The sequence below is a fragment of the Balaenoptera musculus genome, chromosome 19 (assembly GCF_009873245.2).
Source record: "Balaenoptera musculus isolate JJ_BM4_2016_0621 chromosome 19, mBalMus1.pri.v3, whole genome shotgun sequence".
Lineage (NCBI taxonomy): Eukaryota > Metazoa > Chordata > Mammalia > Artiodactyla > Balaenopteridae > Balaenoptera > Balaenoptera musculus.
The window spans coordinates 10832662-10847920 of NC_045803.1; the positions used below are offsets into that span (position 1 = coordinate 10832662).

At 53.0% G+C, this 15259-nt stretch overlaps 1 protein-coding gene across 1 annotated transcript; it reads right to left on the minus strand.

Moving 5' to 3' along the window:
- Positions 1-177: 177 nt before the first annotated feature.
- Positions 178-3162, minus strand: LOC118885748 (putative RNA-binding protein 15B). Its single transcript, XM_036834693.1, has 3 exons — positions 3108-3162; positions 2021-2078; positions 178-494 (listed from the first exon to the last, which is right to left on the minus strand). The coding sequence occupies exons 1-3, from the start codon at positions 3122-3124 to the stop codon at positions 267-269; spliced, it is 303 nt and encodes a 100-aa protein (XP_036690588.1). The 5' UTR covers positions 3125-3162; the 3' UTR covers positions 178-266.
- Between the last annotated feature and the right edge of the window lie 12097 nt (positions 3163-15259).

Below are 15259 nucleotides of genomic sequence, written 5' to 3' on the forward strand. Positions count from 1 at the left end.
TGGGCACAGGGTGGGTGCTCCGGGAATCCTCGATGCACAGAGAAAGAAAGAGACGTGGCGAAAGGGGCATGGAGGTCGTGAGAGACTAAGGAGGAGGGACACGGGGACATAGCAAGAGCCGCAGGGCCGCAAGACCAGAGTCACAGCGACCAAAGCCCGGGCCCAGGAGGCGGGGGCCGTCTGGCTCCCCTTCTGCCCCACGTCCCCCTCCCATCCCGGGCGGGGTTGGTGGGTGGGGAACAGGCCAGGCTGGTTGGGGGCATGACTCAGAGGCCGGCAGGAGCTGCGGGCGGCTGGGCGGGGCTGGGTAACGGGGGGAGGGAAGGGCAGAGGCGGGCTTCTCCCGTGTCCCCTCCCCGGCCGCCCTTCTCCCCGCCCCGGGGAGGGGCCCCAGTCGCGCGGGGCTTTCCCGGATTTCCCTGGAGGCGGGGCCGTCGCTGGGGTTGAGTGCCGGTCACGGAGTTACGGGAGGCGGAGCGGAAGGCCTTGGGGACCTAAGGGGACGAGGGAATGGGTGCTGCACCCCGGCTCTGTCCAGGCGGCTCGCAAGGTCTCCCCGGTTCTGTGTGTCTCCCCATGTCTCTGCATCTCCATCCCTAGCCTCCCTCTCTCTGTCTCCAGCCCCGTCCCATATTTTTGTCTCCCGATCTCTGGCTGCGTCTCGTCTCCCCTTCCTGGGACCCCGAAAATGGGTGTGGGCCCCCGGTTCTCAGAAAGGGACTTTGCCCAAGACTGGGGCCCCACCCCGGTGGATCGTTACCGGGATGTGAGGGGCATCTGTGGGCTGACAGAAGCCTCGCCCTTTTCCCCCTTCTCTCCTTTCTGCCTCTCTGGATCTCCTCCTCGGCCCCCTGTAATGGGAGAGCATCTGGGGGCAAGACCGGGGTTCAAGTCCCACTTCCACCCCTTGTTGACAGTGGACCTTAGACAGGTCATTCCTCTTGAGACTCAGTTTGTTCTTCTGGAAAATGGGGCTGCTGTCACCCCCTGCCCGCAGAGTTGTGGCGACAAGGGAAGAGGTGAGGGAATTAGGGTGGAAAGTCTGGGGTCCCCGCCTACCCAGCCCTCCCCTCCCGGGACTCTCAAACACGGGGACGGGCTGGGATGTAGAACACGACCCTGCTGTACAGAGGGCAGCTGAGCCTCGGAGCAGCGGGGCTTGTCAGGGTGATGACCCTAGGAAGTAGCGCTGGACGGCGGCCCGAGGCCCTCCCACTCCCCGGCTGCCTTGCGGCCGGTGGAGAAATGGCTCTGGGCCCAGATAGGGGGAAGGGGGTGTCTGCGCTCGGCCCACGGGGGCTTGGAGGGGCTGAGAGAGAGGGCGCTGGGGGTTCTGAGTCTGAGGATGGAGGAGGGATAAAAGAGTCTGAGGGAGGAGGGTCTGAAGGAGGAAGACAGGTCTGAGAGAGAAGTAGGTTGTCTAAGGGAGGGGAGAGGGTCTGAGGGAGAGGGAGAAGGTCTGAGGAGGTCTGAGAAGGACCAAGTGAGGACAGTGGTTCCGAGGGAGGAGGAGAGAGTGGGGGGCGGCGTTGGAGGGTGAAGGATCTGAGGGAAGAGGAGGCTTGAAGAGGGTCTGAGGGTGGAGGCAAATTCTGAGGGAGGAGGGGCAGTTTGAGGAGGGCCCCCTCGGGGCGGAGGGAAGAGGGGCGTGCTTGGGGAACCAGCAGGGACTGAGGGGAGGGAGGAGAGGGGAGGCCTGGAGTCAGCCCCGCCCCGCAGCTGTCTCTGATTTCCCAGAATCTTCTGCTGCTCAGGAAAGTCCCAGCTCCCACAGCCGCCTCCCTCCAGTGTCGGGAACGGAGTGATGAGGGACCAGGATGGCTCTCGCCCCTCCTTTCTCCCCTTGCTCCCTGCGCCCTCGCTGGGAAGGACCAGGGTCTCCCCTCTCTGGGCCTGGAGCTCTGGAGGTCCCCCACCGGCAGGGGCGGCCCCTGGATGAGTCCCAGAAACTTCCCAGAGAAGGCCCGGAAGTCCTGCCTGGTGTCTAACCACTTTCCCTCACACAGGCCACCCTTTGTACCTGTTCAGATCTCCTGCCTCCTACTGCTTCTTCTCCCCTTGTCCTTCCCCAGACGTCCCTGGGGGAGGAAGGGCCACGATTATACCTGTTCAAGGTCCCAAGAGGGAAATGAAGTCCTAGCTAGAAGGCTGTGATCCTGGAACAGCTTTCTTGCTCTTGGTTGGCGGGGGGGGGGGGGGGGGGGCGCGGTGAGAGCTCAGTTTCTCCTAAGAGGAGAAGATTGGGCTGGTCAGACCCTAAGTTCCTATTGGCTTCATTCCTGGGCCTTGTCCTCTTTGCTTCTGTCTGAGGCCTGGGTATAAGTCCTGTCTCAGGCTTTCATTAGCTTTGTGACTCGCAGCAGTTATTTAACGTTATGGAGTCTCAGCTTCCTCATTGATAAAACAGACTCAATCAAGAAAATACGCTTCCATTCTGTAGGTCCTGAATTATAAAGTGCTCAATACAATGTAGCGGCTATTGTTATTCTTCCTGTTATAACCATTCTTCCTGTTATAACTTGGCATAGGAATAATAACAATTATTATAATCAATTAACCCAAATTTTCAACCGCAGGACCCATTTCATTGAGGAAATTAGGATTCAACATGCTGGGCTTAGAGACATGAGTTTGAGCCCTGGCTCTGCCATGTGCTGGCTGTGTGACCTTGGATAGGTAGCTTTCCCTCTCTGTGCCTTTGTCATGACTTTACGGTTGGGGATGATAACAGCTTCTGCCTCCCAGGACTGCTGAGCAGTTTGAGAGCAGGTGTGCAGAATGAATGGCTGAATGAATGAATGATATCTGTTCTCGTCTCCACGTAGCCTGCCTTCACCCACCAGGCCAGGTCTTTCTTGTCACCGTTTTCCACCCAGAGATGAGACAAGATGGACATATTCAGTCTGGCTGAGCTCCCACTAGGAATTGACCCACTTCATTCTCTTGACACCTTGGGAGGAAAAGTCAACGAAAATCCCTATTTTACAGAGAAAGAAACAGGCACAAAGGAGTGAAGTCACTGCCTAGGGAAATGTGAGAGACAGGGGGAGTCATGTTTTTAAGCCAGGTCTCTGTGACCCCAGCATCCCGGTTGCTGCACCACTTACCTGGGAGGGGTGGTCATTAGTCCCAGAGACCACAGGCCTTCCCTCTCGGCTCTAATTCTAGACACTTCCTGGGAAGAAATGGTTTAGATGGGGAAACTCAGGCACGGGAGAGGCAAGGTCACGTGCCCTAGGGTCTACAGTCTTTCTACAGTGCTCTTCTGCAGGCCAGGGAGGGTTGAGCCAACGGAGAGAAGGTCACATTGCAGCAGGAGGGAATCAAGTTAGTTTTAAGAGAGGCTTGGGGAGAGCAAGTGAATTTTGCAGACAGAGGAAAACAGAGACGGTGAGCAGGATGGGAAGGGACTTGCCCAAGGTCACACAGCCTCCCGTCTGGGCTCTGGGCTGCAAGTCCACCCTGGGCTGGCAGACGGCTCTGTTCTCCGAGGCTCCACCCCACCCCCAGGGGTGAATGCAGGCCAGCTTCCTGGAGCATGCCCTGCACCTTCTGGTTCCTCCCCACCCTGGGGCCTTGGAGGCTACTGGAATCCCTGGCACTAGGCAGGATCAGCCCATCTGGGGCTTGGGCCAAGACTTAATCTTCCCCTTTCTCCCTCTTGCTGGGTCTGCACGCACTCCGCTGAGTCAGAGGATTGCAACATCCTCTCCAGGCGGGCTTTGAGACTGGACACCCTCCCCGGCATTCACTGCTTTGATCAGACAGGGGCAATGTGGTGGGAGAGGTTTGCGGATATCAGCCTCTGCCCTGGGCGGGGGTAGGGGGGGTGGTGTTCTGGGAAGGTCAGGTGTAGGGCAGAGGGGTCCCAGTGTGCTGATGGTGGACAGTCAGGAGGTATAATGCTGAGCCTCAGCGTCCTCATCTGTAAATGGGGCTCACTCTTTAATTGTGTGGGTTCAAACCCCAGCTCTGCCACTTAGCAGCTGTGTGACCCTCGGCAAGTGACTTACCCTCTCTGAGCCTCAGTTTCCTCATCTATAAAATGGGGTAAAACCAGTGCACGTCTCACAGGATTGGTGTGAGGGTCAAACGAATTAACACACGTTGGCACAGGCTGGCGTGGAGTAAGTTGTCAGTAAATGGAAGCTGTTATTTTCAAATGATTGCTGTTATTAATATAGGGTATGGGAGGGCTGCCACAGAGGCATGCTGCTTGGATCCTCTTTTAAGAAAGGACTTTTGGGGCTTCCCTGGTGGCGCAGTGGTTGAGAGTCTGCCTGCCAGTGCAGGGGACACGGGTTCGAGCCCTGGTCTGGGAGGATCCCACATGCCGCGGAGCGGCTGGGCCCGTGAGCCACAATTCCTGAGCCTGCGCGTCTGGAGCCTGTGCTCCGCAACAGGAGAGGCCGCGATGGTGAGAGGCCCGCGCACCGCGATGAGGAGTGGCCCCCACTTGCCGCAGCTGGGGAAAGCCCTCGCACAGAGGCGAAGACCCAACACAGCCATAAATAAATAAATAAATAAAATAAATAAACCCAAAGTTTAAAAAAAAAAAAAGTAAGCTGAAATATTTAGTTTAAAAAAAAAAAATCCGGGAAAGAATAGAGAAACTCTAACTCCTATAAGTGAATATATTTAAAAAAAAAAAAAAAAAAGAAAGGACTTGTGGCCCAGCTGCCAAGGTGTGCAGATGGCTAACAGTTGGCTCCTTCAACTTGGTCTGCCTCAGCTTGCCAACTGGGGACATGGTCTCCTGGGCAGCCTCTGGCCATTGACAGAGCCAGGCAGGGTCGGAGGGTCTGGCCGTTTCCACCCACTGTGGGATTCCTCTCATGGGCAGTCTTTGCTTCAGGGGCTCCCCCTGGGGCTGGCATCATGGCCTGGTGGTCCCCCTCCCCAGTTCTGCTTCCCCCACCCCCTTTTCTCATAAACATTTTGCCTTCCTAATTGTAAGCGTCTGCTTTCTGGGGGACACCATCCACAACAATGGGCTTTGGAGTCAGGCAACCTGAGTGTGAGTATCAGCTCTGCCTGAGTGGCTTTGGAGTGGCGTCTGATCGCTCTGGGCCTCAGTTTCCCCCTCTGAGCCATGGGGATGAAAACATGATGTCTGAGGGGATCCAGTGAGTTAGCAATAGCGCCTTCAGCACTGCTGTCTCCGTCATCCTCATCTGTAAGGAGTGAGACGAATCGAATCTGGGTCTACCTTCCACTCTGCCAGTTTCCAGCCCTGTGGCCCTTGCCAAGTGCTTTGCCCTCTGAGCCTGGTCTGGCCCTCTGGGTCCTGCCTCTTCCATCAGACCAGCTCACTGAGTGGTGTAGCTTGAATGGGCCATCTTACTAGGAGCACTTAATGAGATTAAGTCTTGTCCCCGGTATTAAAGGGCAAGCTATGAATTACCCAGGAAGAAGCCGGTACCTGCGTCACCCATCAGCCTAGCCACTCCCTGAGACAGATGACCCTCCCCGGATGAACCCCCTCCTGCCCAAGCCCACCTTCCCAGGGCAGAGCACAGAGCCCATCTCTGAGGAAGGGATGGCACCTTCCCTGAAAAGCTGGCCTTTTCCCTGGAAGTCGGTGCCTCCCCAGCCCGAGGCCATAACCTCCCCTGCAGCCACCACAGCTTAAAAACACAGATGCGAAAGTTCCCCAGGCTCCTGGGAAAGCAGGTCACGCCAGGCCCTTCCTCATTTGAGCAGGGGCCCCAGTGGACTCACCTTCCCCGGTCCCAACCGCTGTCCCAGTCGGGGCCACCCCTGCCCTGCAGCACTTTCCCACAAGAGTGAGGACCGGGCGGGCGTGTCTCCACTACCCCTCCTGCCCCGTGGAATCAGGTCACAGGCTGGGAGCGAGCAAATCACTGCACTGAAGCTTCCCAGCTGCTTAACCCTGGGCAGGCCTGGTTTCTACACCTGAAAGCCTGGGGCTGGTCACCTGAAGCCCTGGCTCTGGGCTGGCTGGTGACAGCTGGGGTACACGGGACCTCTTACTGTCTGGTTCTGCGGGAGGTGGGAGTGAGGGTTGGCCTGTGGCATCTCCTTTGGACATTACCCACTTCTGAACTTGTCACTTTGGCCTCCTGTGGTCACACGGTCACAGGACATTTGTTCACTTCTGGGAAAATCAAATTGTATCGTGTGTTTAAGATCCTAAATTCTCTTCTTGTGGCTTCTCACCGCACCCTCCTGCCCCAGCCTCAGGAATTTTGCCCCCTGGAGAATCGAGACATCTGAGGAACGGAGAGGTGTGGAATCGTGGGATGAAAAAGAATATATATTTTAAAATTATGGACCATAATGTGGAGAATTGCATGACATAGACTGTCCCATTTTGTGAACAGTTAGGCTCAGAAATGGTTCTGCCAGTCCCTCAGAAGCCTCTTCAGGCCTCTTCCAAATCAGAACTCTCTCTCCTCTCCCTCCTCTCAAGGTAACTCATTCTTTTTTTTTTTTTTTTAGATTTTTAAAATTTTACTTATTTATTTTTGGCTGCATTGGGTCTTTGTTGAGGTGCTCAGGTTTTCTCTAGTTGCGGCGAGCAGGGGCTCTAGGTGCATGGACTTCAGTAGTTGTGGTTCGCGGGCTCAGTAGTTGTGGCGCACGGGCTTAGTTGCTCTGTGGCATGTGGGATCTTCCCGGACCAGGGCTCGAACCTGTGTCCCCTGCATTGGCAGGTGGATTCTTAACCACTGCGCCACCGGGGAAGCCCAAGGTAACTCATTCTTTTATGCTTTTATTGTTTTCCTTTTACTACCTGTGAATACACACTTGACCAATACAGTTTTGAATTTATTTATTTATTTATTTTGCAGGACTGAAACTGTCTTTATTCACATAAGACATGGTTGTGTACATAGAAAATCCCATATCTATGAAAAGCCACCATAATAATTCAGCAAGTCTTAGAATATTAGGTCAATTTACAAACATCAACTGTATTTCTTTTCTTTAATTTATTTTTTTATTATTTAAAATATTTTTAATTTAAAAAAAATTTTTATTTTATATTGGAGTAGAGTTGATTTACAATGTTGTCTTAGTTTCAGGTGTACAGCAAAGTGATTCAGATATATATATATATATATTTCTTTTTCAGATTCTTTTCCCTTATTGGTTATTACAAAATATTGAGTATAGTTCGCTGTGCTATACACTAGGTCCTTGTCGGTTATCTATTTTATATATAGTAGTGTGTATACGTTAATCCCAAACTCCTGATTTATCCCACCCCTACCCCCATCCCCACAGTTTTGAACCTTAGGTCTGGCTTCTTGTACTCAATCTTATTATGTCTGTGAGGTTCACTCATATTCTTACGTCTGTTGGATTGCCTTCATTTCCATGACAGTGTATCACTCTCTTGCATGGAAAACCACAGTTTGTGAATCCATTTTCCTGTTGATGGGTTTATGAGTGGTCTCCAGATTCTGCCTCTTTTGACAATGCTGTGTGCCTCTCCTGGCACCCATGAGTACACGCATTTTCCCCCAGAATCCAAGAGTGGAATTGTTGGGGCATAGGGTGTACAGATGTCTAGCTGTGGAAGATACAGTCAGACAGTTTTGCACCAATTTTCACTCCCATCTCCAATGTCTGCTGTGAGTTCTCCTTGCCCCACATCCTCGTCAGCACTGGATCTGGCCAGACTTTGCAAATACGAGTCATCCCGGTATTCGTGCCTGTGTGTGAATCTCATCGTGGTTATAATTTGCAATTCCTCGCTCTTTAATGAGGTTGAGTCCACTGTCCACTTGAATCCAAGCACACAGAATCTTTAGGACAAAAAAACTCTAGCTCCTTAGATAAACCATAATGGAAAAGAATCTGGAAAAGCATATATATATATGTATAACTGAGTCACTTTGCTGTACAGCAGAAATTAACACAACATTGGAAATCAACTATACTTCAACTAAAAACAAACAACAACAGCTCTGGGACCTTAGAATCTTAGGGGCAAAGAATTCTAGAGTCCCAGACTTTTAGGAACAAGGCATTCCAGAATCCTGTGCCTCAGTTTCCTCGTTTGAGTAATGGGGATTGCTCATGTCTTTAACTCGTAAGGTTGGGGACAGGATTAAAGTGCAGAGTGAACACTCAGGAAGTGGTTTCCCCTAAGGCAGGAATTTCATCCATTTTGTTCTTTTCTGTGTTTGTCACCTCACACAGGATAGAGGCTCAATAAATATTTACTGAATGAATGAATCTGAGACTCCAAGGATCAAAGATAAGTTGCCATTGTGGAACTTTAGGAGCAAAGACGAACAGAATTTAAGAAATGAAGAATGATCAGGTCAGAGAGTCTTAGGAACTAAAGAATGATCAAAAAGCATCTTTGGCAAACCTAAGACTCACTGTTTCAATGCTTTAGAAACGAGGAAGCTCCATTGGCAGAGGCCTCCTAGCTCTTGGAGGGGTCTCAGGTGGGACCTAAAAGACAAGGCCTCTGCCTTCTCACCCTACTTGTACCTGCTTCTCCATGTGGCTCTGACAGCCACCTGATTCCCATCGCTTCCACTCACCCTTCCGGCCTCTTCCCGCCTCGTCCGCCCTGCACACATGGATGGATCTTGAGAAAGCTATTCCCGCCTGGGGCGTGAGTGGGAGAAAGTCCAGGCTCCTGCCCCAGAGGCCCTGAACCAGGCACCGCCTCCCTCCTGCCTTATCTCCCACTGCTCCGCCCTCACCCACACCCCAGCTTTCAGCAGCGGCCTTTCCGCTCACCCTCCTGCCCACACACGCCCCTTTCACTTCAGCCTCAAAAATCCTGTCTCTTGCACTGAGATCCAAACCAGGGCACACAGCAGGTGTTCAATCAACATATCAGGGCTCAGCTCTGGCAGCCTGTCCTCCAGGAAGCCCTCCCTGATTTCTCTCCGTAGGCTGGGTCGTGCCCCCCTCTGGATTCCACAGCCCAAGTCCCAGCCATTCCGGGATGTCACTGTCTCGGGGCAGATCAATCTGCCCTACGTGTGAGCCTGTGAGGGCAGGCCAGGGGCTGTACATACCGAAACTCTTTCCCGAACAGCTGAGACTGAAGGGAACTGATCTGTCAGCTCCATCTGACTATTGAAAAAGACCTTCTTACAATGCTCTGAATTGTGCACCCCTGATGCCATCCCTCTGGGACCCAGGGATGGCTCTCCTCGCTTTTCTAGGTCAACAAGGAGTGCCCAGTGGTTCAAAGGGACTCAGGTAAGGCCTGACAGTGCTCAGCCCGGGACCTGCCCTCCTGAGACACAGCAGCTGTTGTCAGCGGCTCAGCTGTCTGACCCCAGTTTCACCCTAAAGCCTTATAAAGCCCTTCTGTTTTGTTTGTAAACATTTCCTGCGTGTACTTGTGTACCTGTGTACCCACGGTGAGACCGGAGACCTCAGCACCCACCTCGTCCCCAAATCCCTCCTCCTTCACCGGAGGCACAGAGAGGTTAAGGGCTTTGCCTAAGGTCCCACAGCCAGGGAAGGGCAGCGGGAGATAGGATTTTGAAAACCTTATTGAGGGGACTTCCCTGGTGGCGCAGTGGTTAAGAATCCGCCTGCCAATGCAGGGGACACGGATTCGAGCCCTGGTCCGGGAAGATGCCACATGCCGCGGAGCAACTAATCCCGTGCGCCACAACTACTGAGCCTGCGCTCTAGAGCCTGCGAGCCACAACTACTGAGCCCACGTGCCACAACTACTGAAGCCTGCATGCCTGGAGCCTGTGCTCCACAACAAGAGAAGCCACTTCAATGAGAAGCCAGCGCACTGCAACAAAGAGTAGCCCCCACTCTCCACAACTAGAGAAAGCCCACGCACAGCAACGAAGACCCAATGCAGCCAAAACTAAATAAATAAATAAATTAAAAAACAAAAAAACAAAAAAACCAAACCTTATTGAGGTGTAATTTACAATACAATAGATACAATAGAATGCACTCATTTTAAGTGTGTACCAGGGACGAGTTCTGATAAAAGTTTATAGTCGTATTATCGCATCACAAGCAAGATATAGGACAGTTCCATCGCCCCAAAACTACCCCTGTTCCCCTTTGCAGTCAAACCCTCCCTTCATCCCCAAACCCTGGCAGCCACTGGTCTGTTTTTTTATTCCTATAGTTTTGCTTTTCCAGAATGTCATATAAATGGGATCATACATTATGTACCCTTTTAGAAAAACTCATGAAAGAATTTGCATACAGTAAAATTCACTCTTTTCTCTGTACTGTTCTATAAGCTTTGTGACACGCATGCAGTAGTTACCGCCAGAATCAAAATGCAGATGGTTTCCATTACCCCCAAAATCCCCTCCTGCTGGCCCTCTGTGGTCACACCCTTCCCCCACCCAACCCTCACAACCGTAGATCTGCTTTCTGTCACTATCGAGTGGCCTTTTTCAGAATGTCTTGTAAATGAAATAATAGAGACTTCTGAGTCTCCCTTCTTTGGCTCAGCTTAATGCATCTCCGATTCATTCAGGTTGGCATATCAGAAGCGTGTTGCATTTTATTGCCACGTGTGGATAGATCACAGTTTGCTTCTCCATCTACCAGCTGAAGAACTTCTGGGCTGTTTCCAGCTGTTGGCGATTCTGAAGAGAGCTGCTAGAAACATGCGCGTATAGGTTTTTTTTGTGTCCAGAGGTTTTTATTTCTCTTGGGTAAGTACCCAGGAATGAAATTGCTGGGTCATATGAGAAGTGTATACTTAACCTCTGGGGAGATTGGCAAACTGTCTTCCAAAGGGGCTACTCTGGTTTGCATGCCCACCAGCAGGGCGTGAGAGATCTGATTGCAGAACCACGATGTGAGTCCGGCTCTGAGACGATCTGAGCTCTTGGCCACCAAGCCACACCGCTCCTGGAAAACAATGATTGCGACAAAAGCTCTTTCCCCCTTGGTCACCACGCATGCAGTTGCTTAAAAAGAAAAAAAGAATGAGGAAGCGATTCTGGACTGATGCGGTGTGATCCCCTTGATGTATTGCTGCGAGGAAAGTGCAGAACAGGATAAGAGTGTGTGCCATTTGTGGAAAGAGGGGAGGGGGAGGACATATGTCTACATATTTTCTTGTCTGTACGTAGACTATCTCTGGGATAAAACACAAGAAACTGGGAGGTGGGAACAGCACTGGGGAGGGGCGGGGCAGGAGTCATGGTGGATAGGCCACTTCTCACTTCCATTTTGTGCTTTTTGGATTTTGAAACTTGTGAATGTCTTACAGGTTCAAAATAGATGCATGCAATCCACTTACTCCACCAACAGGTATTTCAGGCCTTGCTCTACTGGTGAACAAATAAGGTCTGGTGCTTGGGGAGTCAGAGTCTAGTTCTCAAGACAGATTGTCAGTAAGACAAGGAAAATATAGACAATGTCAAGTATTTGCTGTGGAGAAAAATAGCTGTCAAGGGACTGGGTTGGCGGGGGAGAGATGGGCAGTGGTTTGAAGTGTTTTTTAAATCCAGAGGCCCATATAAGGAGTGACATTTGGGAGGGGAGAGAAAGAGCCATATGGGCATCTGGGGGAAGAATGTTCCAGGGTGAGGGAACAGAAAGTGCAAAGGCCCTGAGGTGGATTGTGCTGGCTGTTTGAGGCCAGTGTGGCTGGAGTCCAGTGAGCAGTGGGGGAGAGTAGAAGTGAGACTGGGGAGATGAGGGCAGGAGGGAGGGTTGAACAGATCATTTGGGTCTTGTGGTTCACTACAGGGACTTTGGCTTTTACTCAGAGGGACCTGGGAGCCATGGGAGGGCCCTGAGCAGGGGATGGACGTGATCTGACTGAGGATTTAACGAGGTCCCTCTGGCTGCGTGCGGGCGGGGGGCAAGGACAGAGGCAGGGAGTCCAGTGAGGAGAAGACTGCAATGGTCCAGGCCATAGGCGATGTGATGGTGGCTGGGCCAGGATGCAGGCAGTGGTGATGGGGAGAAGTGAATGAATTCAGAGGCTATTTTGAAGGTGGACACCCTAATACATCTTATTTTTTACCTGTGATAGGGGCTGTGTGGAGAGGAACAGGGAACCAGGAGAGGGAGAAATGAGAGGACCAGGCCTGGTTTGTGGAGATTGGGGAAGACATCCTTGGGGCCTTGATGTTTCACCTGAGACCTAAAGCAGCTGGGGAAGTGCTTGAAAGAGGAGAACACCAGGATCTTTTAGAAAAATAGAAAGGAGGGTGGAGACAAGCAGTGGTCAGGTCACACAGTGCCCAGTAGGCCTGGAGCTGAGGTGCAGCCTTTGGGCTTTCTCCTGAGAGTACTGGGGAGCCATAGCAGGTTCTAAGCAGGGGTCAGGGTTGAATTTTGTTTTGTTGTATGGTTTTTTTTTGGCCAAACTTCGAGTGGCTGGTGGGATCTCATTTCCCCGACCCGGGATTGAATCTGTGCCCCTTGCAGTGGAAGCGTGGAACACTAACCACTGGACCACAAGGGAATTCCCAAGGATTCAGTTTTGGAAAGACCCCTCTGGCTGTGCAGGGGGACCAGCTGTGCCTCAAGACAGCAGGTGGCTTGGGTTGGGAGGGTATGTGAAGGAGGAGTGGAGAGGATCAATTCCAGAGATTTAGGAGGCAACCTCCTGGGGAAGGCAGATGGTGGGGTCCATGCTGACTTCCGGGGTCACCATGCCACTGTCCCAGGGGTTTCTCACGTACGAACTCAGCGAGTCTTCACAACCACCCACAGAAGCATCCTCTTTTCACAGCTGGGGAAACAGGCTTGGAGAGGCTGCAAAGTTCCCAGTCCAAGGCCACACAGTCGGGAAAGGGTGGGGAGAATTGGACCCACACTCTTTCCCTCCACGAGGCCAGGATGAGGCCCTGCCCATCCCCCACCCACCCTGCTGCCCTCCAGGGGCGTCCTCTGGCGGGGTTAAGCCGCCACCTCTCCCTCCCTCCGCAGCCTGAGCCCCAAGCCCAGCTCTGGACTTTATCCCCAGCCGTCTGCCCGCGCCAATAAAAGGCGGGCAAGCAGTGCAGGGGCCTGCGGGCAAAATTCCCCTACTCCCAGTGCCAGGGGAGTTACCTAGGGTGCGGAGGGCAAAGGGTAGGCGTGGAGAAGGGGGTAAAGGAGGAAGGCCAGCGTCTGCAGCTCGACTGGGCTGTGCTGCCTTGCTGCTCTGTGCCTCAGTTTACCTCTCGGTAAAATGGGCATGGCTCCTTCGATGGACGGAAGAAGGACCTGCAACAACAGAGGAATCTTCCCCTCTGGTCTAACTGGGAGCCAAAGTTTCCCAAGTCTGATGCGGAAGACAAGGAGCTCCAGCCTGCTGGGGACGATAAAGCACTCCCATCAAGTCTGATGAGAAAGACAGGATTTCCCAAATAAGATAGAGAAGATAAGTCCCATTTCCCTGGATGGAGAACAGGTGTCTAGTCTGGTTTTCTAGTCTGCTGGGGGAAGGTAAGGAGGGCCCATTGTGATGTGTGAGATGATGAGTTTCTAATCTGAGGGAGGAGACAGGTAGCCCCAGTCTGATGGGGGCGGTAAGAATCCCCCCACCCCTCCATGACCCCGAAGCGGGAAACAAGAGGCTCCAGTCTGAGCTTCCAACATGACGAGACATAAAGAATGTCTGCTGCAGCTCAGCCAGCTCTTTCCTGAGTCCCTGGATTCCAAGCAGCACCTGAATGCTTGAAATGCCACCATTAGCAAGCCCCAGCTCTGGAGGGGGCCAGGACCAAGGGACACAGAGGCAAAGGGCATGTAGGATTTGCTTCTCGGACCCAGAGGCAGTTCTGCTGGGCTCTGGGCCTGACCCCCCCTATGTGAGCTCAGATCTGGCTGGTGGGATCCTGGCGCCACCTAGTGGTTGCTTCGGACCAGGCTTCCCATTCAGAGCTGGAGGAGAGCCCCCAGAAGGTCAGGACTCCCTCCTTCAGACCTCCTCCACACCCCCAGAAAAAAGAAACCCGTCTGTGATTCTGAGACTTCATCGTGTTCATCCTCCAGGTGGCTGGGGGGCAGTGTCTTTCTGACTTATAAGCTTATTCCTGTCTCTCCTCTGCTCACAACTTTTCCGTGGCTCCCCAGTGCCTTGGAAGGAAGCCCACACAAGGGCTGTGAGGCTGGCCTCTCTAGCCTCTCCCAAAGCACCCTGTGCTTCAGCTGAACATGAGTAGTTTTGGGAGCATGTCCTACTCAGAACTCACCTTCAGGCCTTCGCACAGGCTGTTCCCTCTGCCTGGAACACCCTTCCCTGCCTCTTTCCCAGCATCTCTTATTCTCCTCCTTCAGGTCTTGGAGGAGAGGCCTCCTCCTCCAGGAGCCCCTCCCTGACCCCCCAGGTCAGGGTCACAGTCCCATGGGGAGGGCTATGTCCCCACAGGGCTTGACACTAGCTACAAACTCCAAAAAAGGTTTGTTTGAATGAGTGAGTGAGTGAATGAATGAATGAATGCCAGGCTAAAGAGTTTGCCAGAGCAGCCACAGGAGAGTTTAATCAGTGGAGGGACAAGGTCAGACTTAGAAGTCCCCAGGTTCCCTCTCTTTTTTTTTTTTTTTAATTAATTAATTAATTTATTTATGGCTGTGTTGGGTCTTCGTTTCTGTGCGAGGGCTCTCTCTAGTTGTGGCAAGCGGGGGCCACTCTTCATCGCGGTGCGCGGGCCTCTCACTATCGCGGCCTCTCTTGTTGCGGAGCACAGGCTCCAGACGCGCAGGCTCAGTAGTTGTGGCTCACGGGCCTAGTTGCTCCGCGGCATGTGGGGTCTTCCCAGACCAGGACTCGAACCCGTGTCCCCTGCATTGGCAGGCAGATTCTCAACCACTGCGCCACCAGGGAAGCCCCAGGTTCCCTCTTAATCCTGGGCCTTTGCATATGCTGTTCAGTCTGCCTGGAACATTTGCATTTATTACCTCCCTTTCATCCTCTATCAGTGAGCCATCCCCTCCTCCAGGAGGTCCTCCCTGACACCCCGGCTGGGTCAGGCATCCCCCAACCCAGACTCCTGGGCTCCCCCATCTCAGCCCTGACCAATGCTGGGTTGTCACTGTCTGTGACAGGTCTGTCTCCCCTACTGGGTCCTGGGAGGACGGGACTGGACTCTGTTCACCCACCGCCTTCTCCTCGGAGCTTACAACAGAGGCATCCTTCGGTCAGGACCTGGGTTTCAACCCCGACTTCCCCGTTCGTGGAGAGTCTCGGGTGAGTGTGGGCCTCTCCTGGAGCCCCAGTTTTCTCGTGAGAAATGTGAAAAGAATGGTCGGTTCCTCCCCCAGCCTCCCAGGGCTGTGGTGGGACATTGAGAAGACGAGACCCTGGGTCCTGAGCTGACCGCGT

Bases quoted from the DNA above. Each gene is read 5' to 3' on its own strand.
- LOC118885748 (XM_036834693.1), bottom strand. The intron at 495-2,020 runs GTACAAAGGGTG...TCGTCCCCTTAG, and splicing joins GAGGCAGGAGATCTGAACAG to GTCCCCAAGGCCTTCCGCTC.